This window comes from Anomalospiza imberbis, chromosome 1 (genome assembly GCF_031753505.1).
Source record: "Anomalospiza imberbis isolate Cuckoo-Finch-1a 21T00152 chromosome 1, ASM3175350v1, whole genome shotgun sequence".
Lineage (NCBI taxonomy): Eukaryota > Metazoa > Chordata > Aves > Passeriformes > Viduidae > Anomalospiza > Anomalospiza imberbis.
In genome coordinates this window covers 151,768,686-151,792,686 of record NC_089681.1, presented here as the reverse complement: position 1 = coordinate 151,792,686, position 24,001 = coordinate 151,768,686, and the positions used below count along the sequence as shown (strand labels likewise).

At 71.0% G+C, this 24,001-nt stretch overlaps 4 protein-coding genes and 2 non-coding genes across 6 annotated transcripts in view; all 6 read left to right on the top strand.

The window, feature by feature from the left end:
- The window catches only part of LOC137473231 (SCO-spondin-like), a 30,299-nt gene extending 26,728 nt beyond the window's left edge, over window positions 1–3,571 (top strand). The window contains 10 exon segments of the mRNA XM_068189116.1: window positions 116–280; window positions 368–481; window positions 557–698; window positions 1,080–1,432; window positions 1,676–2,079; window positions 2,169–2,264; window positions 2,350–2,410; window positions 2,500–2,630; window positions 2,740–2,890; window positions 3,518–3,571. Coding sequence (XP_068045217.1) covers window positions 116–280; window positions 368–481; window positions 557–698; window positions 1,080–1,432; window positions 1,676–2,079; window positions 2,169–2,264; window positions 2,350–2,410; window positions 2,500–2,630; window positions 2,740–2,890; window positions 3,518–3,540 — 1,640 coding nt within the window. The 3' untranslated portion in view covers window positions 3,541–3,571.
- A 2,157-nt stretch (window positions 3,572–5,728) lies between these two features.
- TBRG4 (transforming growth factor beta regulator 4) lies at window positions 5,729–13,499 on the top strand. The gene is made up of 10 exons (XM_068189001.1): window positions 5,729–6,064; window positions 7,127–7,441; window positions 8,029–8,200; window positions 8,719–8,876; window positions 9,520–9,630; window positions 9,998–10,142; window positions 10,784–11,006; window positions 12,085–12,222; window positions 12,497–12,611; window positions 13,366–13,499. The coding sequence occupies exons 1-10, from the start codon at window positions 5,729–5,731 to the stop codon at window positions 13,489–13,491; spliced, it is 1,839 nt and encodes a 612-aa protein (XP_068045102.1). The 3' UTR covers window positions 13,492–13,499.
- On the top strand, window positions 10,257–10,390 carry LOC137465363 (small nucleolar RNA SNORA5). Its single transcript, XR_010994626.1, has one exon. It is a non-coding gene; the product is annotated as a small nucleolar RNA SNORA5 (small nucleolar RNA).
- On the top strand, window positions 11,908–12,040 carry LOC137465369 (small nucleolar RNA SNORA5). Its single transcript, XR_010994627.1, has one exon. It is a non-coding gene; the product is annotated as a small nucleolar RNA SNORA5 (small nucleolar RNA).
- A 3,298-nt stretch (window positions 13,500–16,797) lies between the features above and the next one.
- LOC137473107 (NAC-alpha domain-containing protein 1-like) lies at window positions 16,798–22,763 on the top strand. Its single transcript, XM_068188871.1, has 7 exons — window positions 16,798–16,837; window positions 17,648–21,286; window positions 21,577–21,753; window positions 21,836–21,924; window positions 21,999–22,082; window positions 22,351–22,497; window positions 22,569–22,763. Exons 1-7 carry the CDS (start codon window positions 16,813–16,815, stop codon window positions 22,746–22,748), a joined length of 4,341 nt encoding a protein of 1,446 aa, XP_068044972.1. The 5' UTR covers window positions 16,798–16,812; the 3' UTR covers window positions 22,749–22,763.
- A 29-nt stretch (window positions 22,764–22,792) lies between these two features.
- Window positions 22,793–23,470, top strand: LOC137465115 (nascent polypeptide-associated complex subunit alpha-like). The gene is made up of 2 exons (XM_068176880.1): window positions 22,793–23,041; window positions 23,329–23,470. The coding sequence occupies exons 1-2, from the start codon at window positions 22,808–22,810 to the stop codon at window positions 23,341–23,343; spliced, it is 249 nt and encodes an 82-aa protein (XP_068032981.1). The 5' UTR covers window positions 22,793–22,807; the 3' UTR covers window positions 23,344–23,470.
- Window positions 23,471–24,001: the final 531 nt, after the last annotated feature.

Sequence of the window (24,001 nt, the reverse complement as noted above, 5' to 3'; positions counted from 1 at the left end):
TCACAGGGCATTGGGGGGTTCTGGAGAGGTCGGGGGGGTGATGGGGGGTTCTGGAGGGGTCGGGGGGGTGATGGGGGGTCCCGGTGACCCCGGTGCCCCCCCCGTGCCCCCCCAGAGCCGTGTGACTGGAGCCCCTGGGGGCCCTGGGGACCCTGCGGAGACCCCTGTGTGGGGGGGTCCCGCCTGCGCCACCGGCACCCCCGGAACCCCGAGACCCCCGGGCGGGCGTGTGCGGGGGTCCGCACCCAGAGCGAGAGCTGCACCTCCAGCGCCTGCCCCGGTAACCCCTGCGCCGCCACCCTGGGCGCCCCCTCCCTGCAGCCATGGGAGCCCCCCCGGGGCGCTCAGGGCTCCCGTGCCCCCCCAGATCCCGGCTGCGGCGGGGGCGGCCGGACCCGCAGCCCCTGCGCCGGGCGCTGCCCCCGGACCTGCGCGGACACCTGGGCGCCGGTGCTGTGTCTGCAGGGGCCCTGCGAGCCAGGTAGGGCGGCGCCGCCCCGGCGCCCGCGGCCGTCCCCCGGCTCCCGAACACCCACGGTGCCCCCCGTGCCCCCAGGGTGCCGGTGCCCCCCCGGGCAGCTGCTGCAAGACGGGCGCTGCGTCCCCCTGAGCCGCTGCCGCTGCGGGACCCCCGGCGGGGAGCACGGGAGCCGCGAGGTGTCCCCGGGGACCCTGACCCAGATCGGGTGTCACAACTGGTGGGTGACACCGCGGAGGGTGTCACGCGGCGGCATGGGCACGGCCGGGGACACGTGGGGGACACGGTGGGTGGGCACCGTCACTCGGGGACAGACAGGGGTGGGGGGGACACGGCAGGGGGGATAGGGGGCGGACAGACACGGTGGTGGCAGCGGGACGGGCACGGGAACGGTGGGACGGGCACGGGGGACACGGAGGGACGGGCACAGTGACACTGGGACGGGCACGGGGGACACGGGGGGACGGGCACAGTGACACTGGGACGGACACGGGGGACACGGGGGGAGCGGCACAGTGCTGGTGGGACGGGCACCGTGGCGATGCCACACGGCAGGGCCCCACGTGCGGTGACGGTGACACGCGTGTCACCCCCGGTGCAGCACCTGCGAGAACGGGACCCTGACGTGCCCAGCGCTGGCGTGTCCCTCGCCGGGGCCCGCCACGCCCGCCATCCCGATGTCCCCCCGGTCCTCCGTGTCCCCCCTGTCCCCCGCACACCCCGTGTCCCCTCTGTCCCCCTCGCCCCCTCTATCCGCCCTGCTCCCCCTGTCTCCCGAGACCCCCCTGTCCCCCGCCGTGTCCCCCTGGTCCCCCTGGTCCCGCTGCTCCCGCAGCTGCGGCGGCGGCACCCGGAGGCGGCAGCGGCAGTGCCGGGCGGGCCCCGGGGCGGGGCCGCCGTGCGGGGAGAGCCCCGGGGAGGAGACGGCGGCGTGTAACCCCCAGGCGTGCCCCGGTGAGAGCGGGGACACCGCGGGGCACGGAGGGACGGCAGGCACGGGGGTGGAGCGGTGAAAAGGAGGGATGGAGGCAACGGGGGAGGGAACGGGGAACGGACGGGTGGGAGAACGGGACAAGGGGACGGAGAGGTGGGGGAACGGGAGAGGGGGACGGAGGGGTGGGAGAGGGAAAGGGGTGGAGGTAGCAAGGAAGGGAGAGAGGGGTGGAGGTGGTGGACGGAGGGCCAGGGCAATGGAAGGAGGGAGAGCCGGGAATCAGGGGGTGCTGGTGCCGTTCCCGGTGCCACTCCCAGTGGCCCCAGGCTGCCCCCCGGGCGAGGTATGGCTGGACCCCGGCCCCGCCTGCGAGCGCAGCTGCCAGGACCTGGCGGAGCCCCCCGGGACTTGCGGGGGCACCCCCGCGACCCTCGGAACCGCCGGAACCTCCGGATCCCCCGCGACCCCCGGGACCCCCGTAACTCCGGACAGCTCCAGCACCCCCGGGATCCCCGCGGCCCCCACGACCCTCGGCACTCCCGCGACCCTCGGGACCCCCTCGACCCCCCCGCGCTGCGCCTGCGCCCCCGGGCGGTACCGGAACGGCTCCGGGCAGTGCGTGAGCGCGGGGGGCTGCGGCTGCCGGTACCGCGGGGCGCTGCGAGCGGTGAGCAGGGCGGGGGGCGCGGGGCGGGGGTCCCTGATCCCGTGTCGGGGGGTCCCTGACCAATATTTGCGGTCCCTGCCCTCCTGCAGGCCGGCAGCGAGTGGCAGGAGCCGTGCGGGACCTGTCGCTGCTCCGAGGGACGCGTCACCTGCGCCACCTCCTGCCCCGCACTCACCTGCCCGGAGGTGGGGGGCTCCAGGGGCGGCCCGGGGGGCGCGGGGGGGGGGAGGGGGTCCCGCGGGCAGGGGCTGAGCCTGGGGGTCCCCGCAGGGCGCGGAGCCGGTGCGGGAGCCCGGGAGCTGCTGCCCCGTGTGCCGGGACGAGTGGCCAGGTGAGACCCCGCACCCGGGGGCTCCGGGAGTGGGGTGGCCCCGGCAGCCCCCCCCCGCTCACGCCGGGCCCCCCCCCCCCACGGTGCAGAGGAGCCCCCCGGGCCGTGCCGGCTCCTCACGGCGATCCGGACCATCGCCAAGGGCGCGTGTGTCCTGCGGGGCGTCCGTGTCACCTACTGCGCGGGGGCGTGCCGCTCCCGCACCGCCGTCAGCGCGCAGGTACGGGGGGCGCGGGGGCCGGGAGGGACCCCAGGGCCGCCCGCTGCCCCCGGAGCCCGGCCCGCGGCTGTCCGGGGCTGTCCCTGCCGCCGTGACCCGCTGTCCCCAGGAGCCGTACGTGCGGTCGCTGTGCGAGTGCTGCAGTTACCGGCTGGACCCCGGCCGGCCCGTGCGGGCCCTGCTGCTGCCGTGCCCCCGCGGCCGCCCCCGGCCCGCGCTGCTGCCCCGCATCGCCGAGTGCCGCTGCGAGCCCTGCCGGGGTGCGGGGCAGCGGGGGGATCCCGCAGGGGCTCGGGGGAGCGGGGGGATCCTGCCGGGGCTCGGGGGAGCGGGGGGATCCTGCCGGGGCTCGGGGCAGCGGGGGCATCCTGCCGGGGTTCGGGAGTAGCGGGGGGATCCTGCCGGGGCTCGGGAGTAGCGGGGGGATCCTGCCGGGGCTCGGGGGGATCCTGCCGGGGCTCGGGGGGATCCTGCCGGGGCTCGGGGGAGCGGGGGGATCCTGCCGGGGCTCGGGGGAGCGGGGGGATCCTGCCAGGGTTCGGGGGGATCCTGCCGGGGCTCGGGGGAGCGGGGGGATCCTGCCGGGGCTCGGGGGAGCGGGGGGATCCTGCCGGGGCTCGGGGGGATCCTGCCGGGGCTCGGGGGAGCGGGGGGATCCTGCCGGGGCTCGGGGGAGCTGGGGGATCCTGCCGGGGCTCGGGGGAGCGGGGGGATCCTGCCGGGGCTCGGGGGGATCCTGCCGGGCTCCGGCGGGGACCCGCGGCCCCCGCACGGCTCAGAGCGCTGCGGGTGGAGGGTGGGCTGTCCCGGGGGTCCTTGGGTGTCTGTGCGGGGCTCGGGGAGCAGGCAGCGCGCCGGGGGTGACACCGGAACCCCCCGTCCCGCAGGCGGGGACTTCAGCCGGCGCTGAGGAGACCCCCGGACACCGCCCCCGGCCCCGCCCTGCGTCGGCATCGATCCTTATCGATACCAATAAACGAGCGATAATCGATGGAGTTCGATAATGAATCATTAACCGATAACCTCACCCGGGGGGCACTGTGCGAACTGGGATGAACTGGGGATCTCCTGGGGGGCACTGGAACTGGGGATCTCGGGGGGGGATGGGGGGGCACTGGGATGAACTGGGGATCTCCGGGGGGGGCACTGGGATGAACTGGGGATCTCCGGGGGGGGCACTGGGATGAACTGGGGCTCTCCGGGGGGGGCACTGGGATGAACTGGGGATCTCCTGGGGGGGCACTGGGATGAACTGGGGATCTCCTGGGGGGCACTGGGATGAACTGGGGGGCACTGGGATGGACTGGGGATCTCCTGGGGGGCACTGGGATGAACTGGGGATCTCCTGGGGGGCACTGGGATGAACTGGGGGGCACTGGGATGGACTGGGGCTCTCCGGGGGGGGGCACTGGGATGAACTGGGGATCTCCTGGGGGGCACTGGGATGAACTGGGGATCTCCTGGGGGGCACTGGGATGAACTGGGGATCTCCTGGGGGGCACTGGGATGAACTGGGGATCTCCTGGGGGGCACTGGGATGAACTGGGGGGCACTGGGATGGACTGGGGCTCTCCGGGGGGGGGGCACTGGGATGAACTGGGGATCTCCTGGGGGGCACTGGGATGAACTGGGGGGCACTGGGATGGACTGGGGATCTCCTGGGGGGCACTGGGATGAACTGGGGATCTCCTGGGGGGGCACTGGGATGAACTGGGGATCTCCTGGGGGGCACTGGGATGAACTGGGGGGCACTGGGATGGACTGGGGCTCTCCTGGGGGGGCACTGGGATGAACTGGGGATCTCCGGGGGGGGCACTGGGATGAACTGGGGATCTCCTGGGGGGCACTGGGATGAACTGGGGATCTCCTGGGGGGCACTGGGATGAACTGGGGCTCTCCGGGGGGGCACTGGGATGAACTGGGGATCTCCTGGGGGGCACTGGGATGAACTGGGGGGCACTGGGATGGACTGGGGATCTCCTGGGGGGCACTGGGATGGACTGGGGATCTCCTGGGGGGCACTGGGATGAACTGGGGATCTCCTGGGGGGGCACTGGGATGAAGAGGGACACCGCGGGGGACCCCGGCGCCGATGGCGGCCGCGCTCTGGTCCCGTCACGGAAAAGGCGCCGCCGCCGCGTGATGACGCAGACGAGCGGCCAATAACGAGCGGCCAATAACGAGCGGCCAATAACGAGCGGGCGCGGCGCGGTGACGTCGTAACTGCGCGCCTCGGTGGCGGCCCGTGCGCGGGGCCGGGGCGGGAGAGGTCAGAGAAGGCCGGGAATGGGATCGGGAATGGGAACGGGAATGGGAACGGGGATGGGAACGGGATCGGGAACGGGAATGGGAACGGGAATGGGAACGGGATCGGGAACGGGAATGGGATCGGGAACGGAAATGGGAACGGGATCGGGAATGGGGATGGGAACGGGATCGGGATTGGGGATGAGAACGGGATCGGGAATGGGGATGGGAACGGGAACGGGATCAGGGATAGGAACGGGATCGGGATCGGGAACGGGATCGGGAATGGGATCAGGAATGGGATCGGGATTGGGGATGAGAACGGGAACGGGATCGGGATTGGGGATGGCAACGGGATCGGGGATGGGGATGGGAACGGGAACGGGATCAGGGATAGGAACGGGATCGGGATCGGGAACGGGAACGGGAACGGGATCGGGAATGGGATCAGGAATAGGATCGGGATTGGGGATGGGAACGGGAACGGGGATGGGAACGGAAACGGGGATGGGAACGGGATCGGGGATGGGATCGGGACTGGGGATGGGACCGGAATCGGGGATGGGAACGGAATCGGGGATGGGAACAGGATCGGGGATGGGAACAGGATCGGGGATGGGAACGGGATTGGGGTTTGGATTGGGATTGGGGTTTGGATCGGGATTGGGGTTTGGATCGGGATTGGGACTGGGAGCGGTGTTGGGATCGGGACCGTGGGACACGGGGGAGGAGAAGCGGGCGCGGGGAAGGACCGTGGGGAGCGGGAACGCGGCGGGGGAGGCCGGGAGCGGTAACCCGTTCCAACGCCCGGCCCGCGCAGCCGTGCCGGGATGCGGCGCTGAGCCCTGCCCATGGCCGCGCACCTGCTCCGCCGCTGCTGCCGCCGGCTGCTGCCGCCGGGAGCCGGCCCGGAGCGCGCCCTGCGCACCGGCCCGGCCCGGCCGGCCGAGGGGCCCCGCGCGCGGCCGCGCGACGACGGCGAGGAGCAGCGGCTGCGGGAGCTGATCCGGGCGGCCAGCAGCCCGCAGGAGCTGCTGCAGCTGAGCCGCGGGCCCGCCCTGAGCAGCAACCTGGCGGCGCTGGCCATCGGCCGCCTGGCCCGCATGAGCGGCGAGCAGCGCCTGGACAGCGCCGATCTGCGCGGGGACCCGCGCTTCCAGCAGCTGCTGGCCACCCTGGACGCGCAGGTGGGCTGGGGACCGGGCTGGGGACGCACCTGGCTGCTGGGGACACAGCTGGCTGCTGGGGACGCACCTGGCAGTGCTCCTGGGGACACACCTGCCTGCTGGGGACAGGGCCAGGGGAGCCCCTGCACCTGCCTGCTGGGGATGGGCCCCATGTCACACCTGTCCCTGTCCCCGTCCCGTGCAGATCTCGCAGGTGTGGCGCACACCTGGTGTCCCTGTGTCACCCCTGTCCCTGTCCCATGCAGATCTCGTAGGTGTGGAGCACACCTGGTGTCCCTGTGTCACCCCTGTCCCTGTCCCGTGCAGATCTCGCAGGTGTGGAGCACACCTGGTGTCCCTGTGTCACCCCTGTCCCTGTCCCGTGCAGATCTCGTAGGTGTGGAGCACACCTGGTGTCCTTGTGTCACCCCTGTCCCCGTCCTGTGCAGATCTCGCAGGTGTGGAGCACAGCTGGTGTCCCTGTGTCACCCCTGTCCCTGTCCCTGTCCCATGCAGATCTCACAGGTGTGGAGCACACCTGGTGTCCCTGTGTCACCCCTGTCCCCGTCCCGTGCAGATCTCTCAGGTGTGGCGCACACCTGGTGTCCCTGTGTCACCCCTGTCCCTGTCCCGTGCAGATCTCTCAGGTGTGGCGCACACCTGGTGTCCCTGTGTCACCCCTGTCCCTGTCCCGTGCAGATCTCACAGGTGTGGAGCACACCTGGTGTCCCTGTGTCACCCCTGTCCCTGTCCCTGTCCCGTGCAGATCTCACAGGTGTGGAGCACACCTGGTGTCCCTGTGTCACCCCTGTCCCTGTCCCTGTCCCGTGCAGATCTCGCAGGTGTGGAGCACACCTGGTGTCCCTGTGTCACCCCTGTCCCTGTCCCTGTCCCGTGCAGATCTCGCAGGTGTGGAGCACAGCTGGTGTCCCTGTGTCACCCCTGTCCCTGTCCCGTGCAGATCTCACAGGTGTGGAGCACAGCTGGTGTCCCTGTGTCACCCCTGTCCCTGTCCCGTGCAGATCTCACAGGTGTGGAGCACAGCTGGTGTCCCTGTGTCACCCCTGTCCCTGTCCCGTGCAGATCTCGCAGGTGTGGAACACGCCGCTGCTGCAGCTGCTGCGCAGCCTGCCGGCGCTGGGGCTGGCGCGGGGCGGGCGCCAGGTGCGCTCGGTGGAGCAGGAGGTGCTGTGGCGGCTGCGGCGCCTGCCCCTGCGGCAGCTGGTGCAGCTGGCCGAGCAGCTGGCGGGGCAGGGCCACGACAGCCTCCTGCTGCCCGAGGTGCTGCGCAAGCTGGAGCTGCGCTGGACCGAGCTGGACGGCACCCGCACCGTGGTGACGCTCATGGCCAAGGTGGGACACCTGTCCCCCGCCCTGATGGAGCGCCTGGAGGACAAGGTGGGACCCGCACGCCCGGGCACGGCAGCGGGTGGGACGCTGGGGGGGACCCGCGCCCTCGGCCTGGGCTGGGTGGGGTCACCTGGGGTCAGCAGTCCCCCCTGGGGTCACCTGCACCAGTTGTGCTGTCTCCCCTCTCCCACCTGTGACCTGCCTCCCCTGTCCCTGCCTCCCCTGTCCTGTCCCTGCCAGGCACTGGAGCTGGCCAAGAAGTTTGATCTCTGTCTGTGTCTCCCCTGTCCCAGTCTCACCTGCCCCTGTGTCCCTGTCCCGGTCTCACCTGCCCCTGTGTCCCTGTCCCCTGTCTCACCTGTCCTTGTCCCTGCCAGGCCCTGGAGGTGGCCGAGCAGTTCTGTCCCTGTCTTACCTGTCGCTGTACCCGTGCCAGGCTTTGGAGCTGGCCAAGCAGTTGTGTCCCTTCCTTGTGTCTCCGTCCTTGTCTCCCCTGTGTCGCTGTCCTCTGTGTCCCGGTCCCTGTCACACCTGTCCCTGTCCCTGCCAGGTGCTGGAGCTTGCAGGGCAGTTCTAGCCCTGTTCCTATGTCCCTGTCTCACCTGTCCCATCTCACCTGTCCCTGTCCCTGCCAGGCCCTGGAGCTGGCAGAGCAGTTTGACCCCGACGAGCTGCGCCGCGTGGCGCTGGCGCTGGCGCTGCAGCAGCGCCGCTGCGTGCCCCTGCTGCGGGCCCTGTCCTACCACCTGCTGCAGAAACCTGCCGAGCTGCCCCTGCCCGTGCTCACCGACCTGCTCTTCGCCTTCAGTGAGTGCCAGGGGCCACCTGTGGGGGCTGGGGACAAATCCGTGCTTCCGTGTCGCGGTCCCTGGGCTGGCAGTGGGTGTGGGGGGCGCCAGGTGAGCTTTGAGGTCCCAAACCTTTCCTCTCCCAGCCAGGTGGGGTGAGGGAATCCAGGTGAGCCCGAGCAGCTGGTCCCCGGTGGGTTATCCCAGTCCTGAGTGGGAACAGGGGGCCGGGCATTGCAGGTCAGCTCTGTGCTCCAGGTATGGAACCAGGGACATCGGGGAGGCTGTTCTAGGTGTCCTGTCACTCCAGGTGTCCCAAATCCCTGGGAGCTCAGCGTGAGGCCATTCCATCACCCTGGGTGTCCCCTGTCCCTCCCCAGCTCACCTGGAGCCCCTTTAGGCACTGGGAGGGCTCTGAGGTGTCCCTGCAGCCTTCTCCTCTCCAGGTGACCGTTCCCAGCTGTCACCTGTGGTGTGGGGGGCACAGGACAGAGGTGCTCGGAGCCCCCTGTGCTGAGCTGTCCCCCCTTGGCACAGGTAAGCTGAGCTTCCAGCAGCCGCAGGTGCTGCACCGCCTGTCCCTGGAGCTGCAGCCTCACCTGGGCAGCCTGAGCCCGGCTCAGGTGCCGCGCTGTGCCCGCTCCTTCGCCAGCCTGCGCTGGCTCAGCCGGCCCCTTGCCGAGGCCATCGCTCAGGTGAGGCCTGGGGGACAAGGGGGGACCTCACCTGGCCATGGGGGAGGCAGGGGACACTCACCTGTGCAGGGGGTGTTGTCACCTTTCCCAGCAGGATCCGGGCAGAGCAGGTTCCTCCAGCAGGTCTGGGCCGTTGTCACCTGGGAGCAGGTGGCAGTGAGGGCCCCTCCCTGTGCAAGCTCTGTCACCTTTCCCAGTGGGAATCAGGGATCATTTCCCACTGGATTTGGCTGCATCCAGACCCTGAGCTGTGACTGCTGGTGTTGGTTCTGTCCCACTTGTGTCCCAGTTCACCTCTCTGCACGTCCCCATCCAGACTGAGACATCCCAGGCCTGCCCTTGTGGCTGGATAAGATCCCAGGCATCCCTCACCCCTGCTGTCCCACCCAGCACGGTCCCTGCTGATGTTTCCAACCTTTTCCTTGCTGCTCCTCTCCCAGCTTCCTGCCACTTCCGGCCCAGTTCCTTCCAGGTTCATCCCCCTGCTCTTTCCCATCATCACTGGGGTGTTTCAGTACCTGGAGAAAGTCCCAAGATTCCCTCACTCTGGTTTTCCCACCTGGCAGGTGTCTCCGGCTGATGTGTCCAACCTCTCCCTCCCGCCCCTGTTCTGGGCAGCCCCACATTCCCGTTTTTCCCACAGTATTGCCTGGACAACACGCAGAACCTGTCCATCACCCAGCTCTGCGGGGTGCTCGTGTCCTTCGCCCGCCTCAACTTCCAGCCCAGCTCCAGCGAGGAGTTCTTCTCCATGGTGACGTCCCTGGGATCCCGGAATTGCCGAGTGGTCTGGGTGGGGAGGGACCTCCGAGACCCCCCCGCAGCTACAGATTCCTTCCCCAAAGCCTCCCAAATTCCCCGTTTTCCCATGTCCTGGCAATCCAGGTGTCCCAAATCCCTCCCAGATCCCGTTTTCAGCACCGGGAGAGGCCCTGGAAGCCCCTCCAGGTGCCCCCCCAAGCTGTCACCTGTCCCGGAGCACAGGTGTTCCCCTGGCACATTCCCATGGGAAAGGGGCTGTGGGATGGCTGAATCCGTGGGGCGAGAGGATCGCCGGGGAGGGGCCCCGCAGCCCCACCTGGGGGACACGGGGACACCTGCGTGATCTGTTCCCCGCGCAGATCCACGAGCGGCTGCAGGGGCAGGAGCAGCAGCTGGACGTGCACCTGCTGACGGATGTGGTGTGGTCCCTGTGCGTCCTGCAGCAGCCCCGGGCCCCCCACCTGCGCCAGGTGCTGTCCCCCGAGTTCCAGGCCCGCCTGCGAGGTGAGCCCCGGCAGGGCGGCGCCGGCCGCGCCCCGCGCCGGGATTCGGGGATTGGGCAGGAGCTGGGCGGGGTGGGTGGGTGGGGTCACCCTTGCAGCAGGTGCTGCTGGCAGCTGCAGCCCAGTCAAATTCGGTCCCTGTCCCCCCATGGCGGGGACCGGCCACCGGCTGCCACAGTGACCTCCGTGCCCACGTGCCCCGCGTCCCCTCCCGTGGGACCCGGGGGGCGAATCCCACTGGAGACACGGAATCTGGGAATGTGGGGCTGGGGGGGCTTCTCAGGTGCTGGAGTTCACCTGGGGGTACAAACTGTGTCCCAGGTGTCACAGCCCCGTGGCTGTCGAAGCCGGCGGGGCTGCAGAGCCCTTCCCAGGAGGAATATTCCCCACGTGCCACCTGAGCATCCCCTGGCACTGCCTGGGGCCGTTCCCCTGGCCCTTGGGTGCCGTCTGAGCCCGGCCCCAGCTGGCTCAGCCCCTGGGGACGCGGCCCCTGTGCCAGGAGCCACGTCCAGGCTGGGGGTGCACGGCCCTTTCCGTGGGGAACGTTCCCACTGCCCCACCTGAGCCTTCCCCGGCGCCGCCGGGGACCGTCCCTGTGTCCCCGGGTGTCACCTGAGCGTGTCGCCACCCGTCCTGCAGGTGACACCTCCCCGCGGGCGCAGAGCTCGTGGCTGAAGCTGCTGCACATCAACGCCACGGCCAGGCTGGAGGCCCCGGGCTACGAGGGGCCCTTCCTGCCTCCCGAGGTGCTGGGGGGGTACAGGGACGGCGACAAGGACAAAGAGAAGGCCACCCCCCTGCAGCGGGGGCTGCGGGAGGCGCTGCCGGAGGCACTGGGGGACCCGCCTGGGCACCTTCCAGTGCCACCCCCGGGCCAGCCACCCACCTGGGGACCCTCCAGTGCCACCCCCGGGCCAGCCACCCACCTGGGGACCCTCCAGTGCCACCTCCGGGCCTGCCACCCACCTGGGGACCCTCCAGTGCCACCTCCGGGCCTGCCACCCACCTGGGGACCCTCCAGTGCCACCCCCGGGCCAGCCACCCACCTGGGGACATTCCAGTGCCACCCCCAGGCCTGCCACCCACCTGGGGACCCTCCAGTGCCACCCCCGGGCCAGCCACCCGCCTGGGCACCTTCCAGTGCCACCCCCGGGCCAGCCACCCACCTGGGGACCCTCCAGTGCCACCCCCGGGCCAGCCACCCACCTGGGGACATTCCAGTGCCACCCCCAGGCCTGCCACCCACCTGGGGACCCTCCAGTGCCACCCCCGGGCCAGCCACCCACCTGGGGACCCTCCAGTGCCACCCCCGGGCCAGCCACCCACCTGGGGACCCTCCAGTGCCACCTCCGGGCCTGCCACCCACCTGGGGACCCTCCAGTGCCACCCCCGGGCCAGCCACCCACCTGGGGACATTCCAGTGCCACCCCCAGGCCTGCCACTCACCTGGGGACCCTCCAGTGCCACCTCCGGGCCTGCCACCCACCTGGGGACCCTCCAGTGCCACCTCCGGGCCTGCCACCCACCTGGGGACCCTCCAGTGCCTCCTCCGGGCCTGCCACCCACCTGGGAACATTCCAGTGCCACCTGGCACCCACCCTGGGCACCCTTGACCCTTGGCCCTAGCACCCCCACCCTTGCTACCTTCCCCTGTGACCCCCAATCCCCCCAGCCCTGTCACCCCGTTCCCTTCCTGTGTCACCCCGCAGCCCTGTCACCTTTCCCTGTTGCCCTCCTGGCTCTGCCACCCCCTGTCACCCTCTTGCAGCCCAGTCAAATTCGGTCCCCGTCCCCCAGTGTCGGGGACCGGCCACCGGCTGCCACAGCAAGTTCCGTGCCCCGCAAGTCCCCTGTCCCCTGCCTGGGACCCGGGGAGGCGGATCCCCACGGACACGGCCCTTCCTGGGCTGGGGTCAGGGGAGCCCCTGGGCGGCCCTGAGTCCCCGTGTCCCCTCCATCCCCGCAGATGCCGAGGCGGTGCTGGACAGTGACAACAAAGCCCTGCCCGTGAGGGACTTCGCTGCCCCCCACTTGTCCCACTCCGAGGGGACAAAGGCACTGCCACCGGGGGCCAGGAGGTGTGTGGGGACAGCGGGGGCTCCCGGGGGTGGGGAAGGGGGAGACAGCAGAGGGGAGAGGAGGGGACAGCAGGGGAAGGGGGGCACGAGAGGAGGGGAACAGGGAGGGGATGAGGAGGGGGAATGGAAGGGGTCAGTGTGGGAGGAGAGGGAGAGCAAGAGGAGGGGACAGGGGACAGGAGGTGATGGGAGGGGCAGAGCTCAGGCACCGCAGGGCGGGCTCGGGGTGCCCGTGCTCAGTGCCTGTCCCCTGTCCCCTGTCCCCTGTCCCCAGGGTGGCCGTGCTGCGCTGGGAGATGCCGCAGTTCAGCTCGCGGGGCCGGGAGCTGCTGGGCCGGGGCTCGCTGGCCCGCAGGCACCTGCGAGCCGCCGGCTTCCTGCTGGCCGAGGTGAGCACCGGGAGCACCCTGACGGCACCTGCGTGTGCCCAGCACTCCAGGGCCACCGCTCGCCCTGGCCCCGGGTGACACATCCACGTGGCGCTTGAACCCTCCCAGCCCTTTCCAGGAGAAATATTCCCAAAATGTTCCCAAAAATATTCCCCAAATGCCACCTGAACCTCCCTCTTGGGAGCAGAGCCCAGCCCCCATCCTGTGAGGTGCCCCCAGGACTCAGGTGTGGCCTCACCTGTGCCCAGCCCGGGGGATGGTCCCTGTGCCTGTGGCCACCCTGGTGACACCAGCCGGGTGCCATTGTCCCCCTGGCACACCTGGGCACAGCTGGCTCCGTTGGGATGGAGGCACTGACACCAGCCTGAGCCTGGGGCTCAGCAGGGATGAGCCACCATGATCCCCCCGGGCCACCTGCCAGGTGCTGGGGGGGACAGGGGTGACAGGGAGGTGACACAGACGAGCTGATCCTGTAGGGTCATCCAGGATTAACCCCCGGGGGTAATTATAGCCCGGGGGGAGTGTGACAGCCACGTGTCACCCCCCGGGGTCACTGTCAGCCCCTGGTCTCATCGTCACTCCCCTGGCAGTGGCACTGTCGCACCTGGGTGGGTGGTGGCGCGTCCCAGGGTGGGCACCGGGACCCCAGATCGGTGCGGACACCCAGGGGGGTGCCATGGCACAGCCAGGGCCAGGACAGGAGGGGACACAGCTGGGACCCCCTGCGCTGGTGTCACACGCCTGTCCCCTGCAGGTGCCCCACTACGAGTTCCTGGAGCTGAAGCTGGAGCGGCAGCGCGTGGCCTACCTGAAGGACAAGGTGGCCAAGGCCCTGGCCAGTGACACGGCCGGTGACACGGCCACCGACGCTGCCGCCTGACCCGCCCACGTGGCCTCCTCACCTCAGCCGGGTGGGCGCGTCCCTGTGCCAATGTGAGTGGGTCACCATGCCGAGGTGGCCCAGTGGCTGAGCCCAGGTGGCCACGCCACCACAGCGAGGTGGTCACGTCACCAGGTCGCCGTGCCCGGGTGGGCACGTCCCCACAGCGAGGTCCCCGTGTCCCCGTGTGGCTCCAGTGCTGCTGCTCCGTGTCACCAACGGCTCAAATAAACCCAGAACTGCACAGGGATGGTGGTGGCCATGGTGGCACAGGGGACAGGTGGCATTGGGGATGGGTGACACTGGGGACGGGTGTCATTTGGGACATGACATTGGGGAGGGATGTCATAGGAGGCTTTGGGGACAGCGGGGATGCGTGGCATTGGAGACACATGACACCGGGGACAGTTGCCATCAGTGCCAGGTGTCATTGGGACCAGGTGACTTCCAGGCTGGATGATGTAGGGACTCGTTGGCATCATGGCCAGGTGACATTGGGGCTTGGTGGCACTGGGACAGGTGACATGGGAGCCAGGTGACATCTGTGGGGGTTGGCATGGGGGATGTGTCATGGGGGCTGGGTGACATTGGGATTGGGTGACACTGGGGCCAGGTGACCTTGGGGCCAGGTGATAGCAGGGACAGGTGACATTGGGGCTGGGTGACATCAGGGTTGGGTGACACTGGATGGGTGTCAGTGGGGTCAGTGCCATCACTGGTGGTGGCACGTGGCTGTGCCCGCGCCCCCCGTGTCCCCCAGCCGTGTGCCCGGGGCCGCCGGTCTGAGCCGGGATCGGCATCAGGAGCCACCGGCCTTGATTCCCGATTATCCCGGGATTGTCCCCGGGGGGACGGGGACAGGGACGGGGCTGGCTCCGGGGGAGCAGGGGGGCGGGCACCCCTCGCGGTCTGGGGGTGTCTCTGGGGGGGCACATCCCGGCCGGAGCCCCCACCGTGTCCCCCGTGACCCTCGGGCCGCGAGTCCCCGCACGGGGTGAGGGGACAAGGGTGGCTCAGGACGAGCCTGGGGGTGACACACCGCGGCCGGGAAGGGCTCTGGGGACGGATCAGTGGCCACCTGGCCCCGGGACCCCTCCGGCCCCCCCGGGAGGGGGACGCGGGCCGGCTGGGGGGGGACACACGGTGACGGGGGGGACACGGCGGGGCGGGAGCTGCTGAGTCACCGCCCGGGGCTGTGCCTGGCACCGGCAGCGCGGGCACGGCCAGCCGGGGGGGACAATGCCCGCCCTCATCCCGCACCCCCGGGGACACGCGGGGGGGACACGCGGCTCGCTCCGTCCCCCCACCGCTGTCACCACGCTCGCGCAGACGCTTTGGGGGGGCTCCGCCCTGTGTCCCCCTCCCCAGCTCCCCCCAGGACACCGCGGGATGCTCATCCCCCTTCTTTAGGAGACAAAGTGGGGGAAACTGAGGCCGGGCCCCGCCCTCGCGCCCCCCCCCGGAGCTGATGCAAGCGCTGGGTGGGCCCGGCTCCCCCCCCCGCCGCCGCAGCGCCTGGCGCCCGCCCCGCGCCCTCCGGCACAAACCCTCTGTCGCGACAGAGCCGGGGCCGGGCGGGACGCGACTCCCGCTGACATCAGCCGGGCCGGGACCCCCGCCCCCGCCCCAGCCCCGCTGATGCTCCGGCGCCGCCGCCGCAGCCGCGTCCGCCCGGCCGAGCCGAGCGGGGGGAGCGGGGGGGGCCGGGCCGGGGGGGGCCGCGGGCAGCGCCGAGCCCGGAGAATCCCTGAAATCCGCCGGGGGGGGCGGATCGGAGAAGGAGAACGGGATGCCGGAGGGAGCGGAGGCAGGTGAGGCCGGGGGCAGCGCGGGGGGCTCGGCTGGAGCGGGAGGATGAGGAGGGAGCGGGAAGAATGGAAGCGCAGGGATGGGGGTGCGGGATGGAGCCGGAGAATGGGGATGGAACGGGGCGATGAGGATGGAGCGGGGGGATGAAGGACGGAGCCGGAAGGATGAAGGACGGAGCGGAAAGGACGGAGCAGGAGGATGAGGATGGAACAGGAGGATGGAGCCGGTGGGATGAAGGACGGAGCAGGCAGGAGGGAGCCGGAGCCATCGGGATGGAGATGGAGAGATGAAAGGCACAGCGGGAGCCATGGAGGGCTGAGCGATGAAGGGATGAGGATGGAGCTGGGGGATGAAGGACGCAGCAGGAAGGGCTGCAGGATGGGAGGGTGAGGATGGAGCAGAGGGAAGGTGGATCGAGGTGGGGGATGAAGGACAGAGGTGCAATGATGGAGCCGGAGGATGAGGATGGAGCGGGAGCGATGGACGACAGAGCAGGAGGGACGAGGATGGAGCTGGGGGATGAAGGACAGAGCCGGAGGATGAGGATGGAGCGGGGAAATGAGGAGCAGAGCGGGAATGACGGAGCGGGAGGATGAGGATGGAGCGGGAGGACGCGGCCCGGCCGCGGCTCTCGGCAGCCGCCACCGCCCGGGCTCCGGGCCTGGCACAACCGGGGGGCTCCGGCCCGGGCCCCCCGGCGGGGCACGGGGCACTTGGGGGACCTCGCTCCGGGGTCACCACCCTCAACCCCAGGAACGCAGCGGGGTCGGCATCGGGTTGTGCCCCCCGTACCGGAGGGGCTGAGGCTCGCCCCCCCTCCGCAGCACCATCCCACCCCCATGGTGGGAAACTGAGGCACAGCCCAAGGTCACCCCACACCGGTGTCCCCGGGGGGCCACTGTCACGTGTCGGGGGGGGGGGCTGGGGACAGCCGGGAGAAATCGCCAGGGCCATCCGCACCTTCCTGCGGGGCTGGCGGCAGCGGGGACGGGGAGAGGGACACACCCCAGTGTCACCCTGCCCCTGTGCCTCAGTGCCCCCCCAGAGCTGAGGCTGGGCGTCCCCAAGAAAGGGGTGAGGGTCTGGTCTGTGCAGGGGGGTCAGGGTGTGCCCTCCAGGGTGAACAGAGGGGACCCCGAAACAGCGCCCAAGGCGTGGGGCAGCCGCGGCCGGGCAGGGACGCGCCGAATTAACGGGGTCCCGGCAGCCCCCCCTCCTTGTGGGGCACAGTCACCCCCAAAACGGCACCGGGGGTGTGAGTGGGACAGGACCCCCCCCTCAGTGAGCCTTTCGGGGGTCCCCAGCACGTGGCGGGGGGGTTGTGCTGGACCGAACCATTTCTGACTGGGGGGAGCAGCGGCACCTGCCCCGCACAGACCCCCGCGGGGCCCCGCCCCCTCCCGGCTCCCCCCGCGCCGCGCCGCCCCCCGCCCCTTTATAACGCCCGGGGGGGCGAGGGGTCTGGGCTGCAGCAGGGCCGGGGGCGACCGCGGGTCCCACCGCGCCCGCCCCATGGAGCCGGCCCCAGGCGCCTCAGGTGACGCAGGGAGGGGCCCAGGTGATGGGGGGTTGGGGGGGTGCAGGTGTTTTTTGGGGTGGCGGTGGGCACGGCAGGGCTGTGGACCCCCAAACTGAGCGCAGGGTGTGGGCACGGGGCGCCCCGGGCAGGGGGCTGTGAGTGGGGACGCGCCCTCCGCCCCCCACCCCATGGAGGGGGGCTCTGGGTCGGGGTCCCGCCTTGGTGCAACCGCGTGCCCCCCTCAGAGAGGGGTTTGGGGACGGGGCGCTGCTGCTGTCCCCCCCCACCCCGTGCCCCCAGACCTCAGGGACCCTCCCGCAGGTGCTCTCGATGGGGGTCACCCTGTTCTCCCACCCCTGCCTGGGTGGGGGTGACAGCAGCCCGCCCCCCGGGCACTGCCCTGGCTGTCCCCCGTTCCCCCGTCACAGGGTGACCCCGGGGGGGGGCTGTGGCACTCAGGGGTGTCCCCCTCTCCCCGCGGTGACCCCGGGGGGGGGCTGTGGCACTCAGGGGTGTCCTCCTCTCCCCGCGGTGACCCCGGGGGGGCTGTGGCACTCAGGGGTGTCCCCCTCTCCCCACGGTGACCCCGGGGGGGCTGTGGCACTCAGGGGTGTCCTCCTCTCCCCGCGGTGACCCCGGGGGGGGCTGTGGCACTCAGGGGTGTCCCCCTCTCCCCACGGTGACCCCGGGAGGGCTGTGGCACTCAGGGGTGTCCTCCTCTCCCCGCGGTGACCCCGGGTGGGGCTGTGGCACTCAGGGGTGTCCCCCTCTCCCCGCGGTGACCCCGGGAGGGCTGTGGCACTCAGGGGTGTCCCCCTCTCTCCACAGCCCCCTCGCCGATGCCCGCGACCCCCCCGCCGATGCCGGCCAAGGAGGAGGCTCGCCCCCCGCCCGAGGGGGCCAGCTGTGACCCCGGCCCCGCCGCCGCCGCCCCCCCCGGCTCTCCGTGCCGGCCGCCGCCGCCCGCGGACCCGCTGGACACCCGCATTGTGATGGGGGAGGAGACGCGCTGCCCCCCGCCCGAGCCGCGGGGGGGGCCCCCCGTGCCTTGTCCCTTCCCCGCGCCCCCCAAGGAGCCCCCCCCGGGCCGCCCCCCCGCGCTGGACCCCGAGCTGTTCTTCACGGCCCCCTCGACGCCGGTGCGGGCGGGGGGGGCGCGGCCGCCGCCCCCCGAGGAGGCGACGGACGGGGACAGCGAGGGGCTGTGCTCGCCCCCCACGTCCCCCTCGGGCTCCTACATGACGGCCGAGGGCGGCAGCTGGGGCTCCTCGGGCACCGCCAGCACCTCCCCGTCCTGCTCCCCCAACCTGGCGGCCGAGGCCGAAGGCCTGGGGGAGGCTGAGGGTGAGGCCGAAGGTTTGGGGGGGGGCCTGGTGCTGCCCCCCGGCCTGGGGGACCCCCCGGCCTTCCCCCCACTGTCCCCCGAGGAGGAGGATGACGATGATGATGACGAGGACGGTCCCTTCGCCCCGCCGGGCTGTGCAGATGACGAGGATGATGATGATGAGGACGGGCAGACGCCGGAGGAGGAGGAGGATGAGGACGAGGGCTCGGGGCTGATCCCGGCGGCGCTGCTCCCGTTCCGCGGCAGCCTCCTCTTCCAGGCCGAGGCCGTGGAGATCTCGCCCCGGGCCCCCGCCGAGGAGGAGGAGGAGGATGAAGGCAGCACCTCGGCTTCCTTCCTGCGCTCGCTGTCCGAGAGCTCCATCCCCGAGGGGGGGGACGAGGCCTTTGCCTTCCGCGACGACACCGACGCCTCCTCGGACTCGGCCGCCTACGACGGGGACGAGGACGAGCGGCTCTACGGCAGCGAGCGGCACGCGGGGGACGCGGCGACACCGCCGGGGACCCCCCCGGCCTCCCCCGGCCGTGCCGGTGTCGAGCTCCACCTCCGAGCCGGGTCCCCGTGTCACCCCGCCGGCCACGACGCGGCTCCCGGATCCTTGGGGACACCCCTGGCACCCCCTGGAGGGGACGCAGAGCTGGACGGCGACGCCTTTGTCACCATCGCGGGGGCGTGGCCCCCGCCGGAGCCCCCCGAGGAGGAGGAGGAGGAGGAGGTGGCAGCCACAGAATGTTCTGGAGCGACGCTGGGCCAGGGACCGTGCCCAGAGCTGGCAGTGACCGACCCTGTCCCCCAGGCCCCTGTGCTCTGTGCCCGGGACCCCCAGAGCCACCAGCTGGGGGGGACCAGTGGGGAGCCCCAGGATGGCCCTGGGGGTGACAGTGATGGTGACAATGACCTTGAGCTCAGCACGGGGACAGTGGGGAGCCCTGACGGCCACAGCCAGCTGGACTCTGCAGCCACCGGCCTGGGGACACCAGTGACACCGACCCCCCTGGATGAGATGGACACTGTGGCCAGTGACGTGGTGGCACCGGTGACACCAACCCCCCTGGATGAGATGGACACTGTGGCCAGTGACGTGGTGGCACCGGTGACACCGACCCCCCTGGATGAGATGGACACTGTGGCCAGTGACGTGGTGGCACCAGTGACACCCAGCCTGATGGACTCAGTGGCCAGTGACGTGGTGGCACCAGTGACACCGACCCCCCTGGATGAGATGGACACTGTGGCCAGTGACGTGGTGGCACCAGTGACACCGACCCCCCTGGATGAGATGGACACTGTGGCCAGTGACGTGGTGGCACCGGTGACACCGACCCCCCTGGATGAGATGGACACTGTGGCCAGTGACGTGGTGGCACCAGTGACACCAACCCCCCTGGATGAGATGGACACTGTGGCCAGTGACGTGGTGGCACCAGTGACACCCAGCCTGATGGACTCGGTGGCCGCTGACCTGGTGACACCAGTGACACCGACCACCCCCCTGGATGAGATGGATGCTGCAGCCACCAGCCCGGTGACAGCCAGCCCGCCTGATGAGCTGGACACTGTGGCCACTGACCTGGTGACACCAGGGACACCAACCCCGCTGGATGAGCTGGACGCTGCAGCCGCTGCTCCGGTGACAGCCAGCCTGATGGACAGCACAGCCACCAGCCTGGTGGCACCCAGCCCGTCGGGTGCTGCAGCCCCTGATGTCGTGGCGTTGGTGACACCCAGCCTCCCAGATGAGCCGGACACTGTGGCCACCAGCCTGGTGACAACAGTGACACGAAGCCCACCAGATGAGCCGGACACTGTGGCCACAGACCTGGTGACACCAATCCCACTGGTGACACCTGGCTCCCCAGATGAGCCCGACACTGAGGCCACCAGCCTGGTGACACCGGTGACACCAAGCCTACCACGTGAGCTGGATACCATGGCCACTGAGCTGGTGACACCCAGCCTGCTGGACGAGATGGAAGTTGTGGACACTGTCCTGGTGACACCAGTGACATCCACCCTGAAGGATGCTGTGGCCACTGACTTGGTGACATCAGTGACACCACCCGCTCTGGATGAGAGTAACACTGCGGCCACCGGCCTGGTGACATCAGCGACACCTGCCCTGATGGACACCACGGACGCTGCCCCAGTGACCCCGAGCGTGATGGACACCACGGACACCAAACCGGTGACACCAACCTCCCCCCAGGATGAGACGGCCACCGTGACCGCTGATGCAGTAACCCCCGGCCCGGTGGACACCGTGGCCACCGACCCGGTGGCCCCCAGCCCCCTGGCCGCTGTCCCTGCCCCATGTCCCCCGGCCCGGGCCGTGTCCCCCGTGGTGCTGGCAGCCGGGGTGGCCCCATCCCGCGAGTCCCCGGCTGTCCCCCCGTGTCCCCTGGCACAGGCGACGCTGTCACAGCCCCCTGGAGATGTCCCTGAGGAGGGGGGGGACGCGGCCACCGCCTCGGCCGAGGATTTGCCCCCGGAGCTGCCGGACACGTCGCGCTCCCGCACCGACTCCAGCTCTGTCACCGTCACCGCCCCCGAGGGCGGCTCCGGAGAGGCCCCCCCGAGCCCCGCCGGGCCCCGCGGAGAGCCCGAGGAGGAGGAAGAGGAGGATGAGGATGCGGCCCCCGCGCCCCCCTCGCCGCGGTTCACGGCCTCGGAGCGGGAGGTGTTTGTGGGGACCCCCCCGGCCCCCCCCGAACTGCTCCCACCACCCGGTGCCTTTTCGGGGCGCGGGGCCGGGCCGGGTGTCACCGCCCCGCTCCGGGGGGCCCCGGGGGTCCTGCCCCCCGCCCTGCAGGAGCCCCCCACCCCCCGGCCGGGCCTTGAGCCCCCCGGCCGCGCTGCAGGGGACACCGATGCCAAAGTCCCCCCGAGTCCCCCCGGCCCCCCCGAGCAGCGGGAGGAAGAGGAGCCCGTGGGGGGGGTCGCAGCCAGCCCCCTGCCCGCTGCGGGGGCTCAGCCGGGGCCTCCTCCTCCTGAGCCCCCCTGCCCTGCACCCCCCAAACTCAGCCAAGTGCCTCCTCCTGCCGCCCTGGCCCCGAGCCTGCCCAGGCCCCCCCCCCGCCAGGAGCCCCCCCCGAGGCTGCCCCTCTCCAGGAAGCACCTCGAAGGTAAGAGAGCCCCCCAAACCCCCCATGGCTGTGGGGCTGGGCTGGCCACTGCCCCCGGGGGGACGCTGGGGGGTCCCCGGGTGGGTGCGGCCACACGGGGGGTTTGGGGGGGGCACCACCAGCTCAGCCCCCCCCCCCCCCTTCTATGGGGTGTTGGGACCAGGGTGGGCAGTCGGGAGAGCTGGGGGTGCCTTTGGGGGTCCCAGGGAGCGCGATGGGGGCGAGCAGGCGGGGCTGAGCCCCCAGAGGGGTTTTGGGGGCCCCCCAGCTCAGCCCCTCTGCCCTCACAGCCCCCCAGCCCTCCCCGCAGAAGGAGCCGGAGCCCCGGGGCCGGGCAGGGGGCCCAGGGGCTGGGGGGGGCCGGGCCCCCCCCCGGGGGTCTCTGCAGTCGGAGTCGAGCTCGTCCAGCGAGGCTGAGGCCCCCCAGCCCCCCCCGGCCCCCCAGCGCTGCCAGCCCAACCACCGAGGTGAGGGGGGTCCCGCGGGGTACCCCTGCCTCTGGGGGGTCCGGGGAGCCCCTCTCACCGCCCCACCCCCCCCTTTGTGCAGGGTCCGGGAACGAGTCCGAGAGCAACGACGAGTCCATCCCGGAGCTGGAGGAGCCCGAGGGCTCGGAGCTGCCCCCTGCCCAGCCCCAGGTGGGGTTTTGGGGGGGTCGGGGGAGGTGGGGACCCCCGGGGTGTGGGGGCCCCACTGACCCCACCTCTCGCAGGTGCCCCTTGGCCACGCCCTTGGCCCCGGCGAGGAACCGCTCAGCAAAGCCAAGCAGAGCCGCAGCGAGAAGAAGGCCCGGAAGGTGGGGGGGCCCTGGGGTGCCCCTTAGGGTTGCGGTCCCATCCCAGGGACTGGGGAGGGGGGCCAGTCCTGGGACTTCGGAGGGGCAGGTCCTCACTCTGGGGTGGGACTCACTGTGGGTTGGGGGGGGCCCATCCTGGCCGCGCTGAGGGACAGCATCCCCCATCTCTGGCTCCCTGTTACCCCGGGGATTTGGGGTGCTGTGGGGGGCTGTGCCTCCCCCAGCTGCTGTGCCAGGGTGCGGGGGGTCACTCTGTGCCCCCCCCCAGGCCATGTCCAAGCTGGGGCTGCGGCAGATCCACGGCGTCACCCGCATCACCATCCGCAAATCCAAGAACATCCTGTTCGTCATCTCCAAACCCGACGTCTTCAAGAGCCCCGCGTCCGACATCTACATCGTCTTTGGGGAGGCCAAGGTGGGCTCGGGGGGCTTTGGGGGGGAGCTGCTGGCTCGGGGGGGCCCATGGTGACCCCGTGTTTCCCCCAGATCGAGGACCTGTCCCAGCAAGTGCACAAGGCAGCGGCTGAGAAGTTCAAGGTGCCCCTGGAGCACTCGGCGCTCGTGACCGACGCTGCTCCTGCCCTGGCCATCAAGGAGGAGAGCGAGGAGGAGGAGGAGGCGAGTGCTGGGGGGCTCCGAGAGCCCCCCGGGTGCCGTGGGGGGTGACAGTGCTGTGACCCTGGCGTGGACGGGACAGGGCTGGAGGTGCAGGTGTTGAGCTGGGGATGGCCGAGGCCAGGGTGGAGTGGCCTGGGAGGGGTGCGGGGGGGTCTCTGGCGTTCAGGGCTGGGCGTGTGCCACAGGGCGGGGGTCTCACAGCGCCGTGCCCCCCACAGGTGGACGAGACGGGGCTGGAGGTGCGGGACATCGAGCTGGTGATGGCCCAGGCCAACGTGTCACGGCCCAAGGCCGTGCGGGCCCTGCGGCACAACAACAACGACATCGTCAACGCCATCATGGTGAGTGGGGGGCTGTGACACACCCCCCCCCACCCTTTACCAGGGGGAATTGGGGCTGTGACCCCCTCTCCTTTTCCCACTGGGAATTGGGGCTGTGACACCCCCGCCCCACCATTTTTCCCCCTGGGAACTGGGGCTGTGACCCCCCCCCCCCCCCCTCTTTTTCCCAGGGGGAGTTGGGGCTGTGACCCCCACCCCTTTTCCCACTGGGAATTGGGGCTGTGACCCCTCTCCCCGGCAGGAACTGGGGGTGACCCTGGAATTTCTGCCTCTGCTCTCTCCCACAGGAACTGACCATGTAGCAGCCGGGGGTGTCCTGGCCCCCTGTATAGATGCACAGAGCCCCCCCAAATCCTTCCTGCTGCCCCCCATCCTCCTCCTGGCCCCCTGGACTGCTCAATAAAGGCCTCCTGCACCCCTTGGATCGCACCTCGCCTCCCAGGCCTGATTTTGGGAGCTTGGGGAGCCCCTTTTCCAGCAGTGGGATGGGGGGGCAGCGCCCAGGGGTGGAACTGGGATGGGGGAGGTACAAGGACAGGTTTTGGGGGAGTGGCAGCACCCCAGGGTGCTCCCAGCATCCTTGGGGATCAGGGATACCCCATTTCCCTCCAGATTTGGGGTGTGGCCTGGGATGGGAATGAAGCCCCTGAGCTCCAAGGGCTGGGAAGGGAGGGAACTCTTGGTCCCCAGATCCCAGGAGTCTCAGGGACCCTTTCCTGCTCTCCATTTTCTTGTGTTGGAAGGGGAAAGGCTGCAGGACGGGACACTCTGTGTCCCCCAGGTGACTCCCTGGAGGTGCCTCAGCTCCTGGAACACCTGAATTCCAGAGGGAGGGAGGGGTAGGGATACCCCTGGGAAAGGAGGGGGGGCTCACCAGTGGGGTAGTGGTGTGGGGGGTCACCCCAGGGTGGGCAGCGTGAAGGGGGCAGAGCTGGGTGCAGAGGGGTTACGGGCACTGGG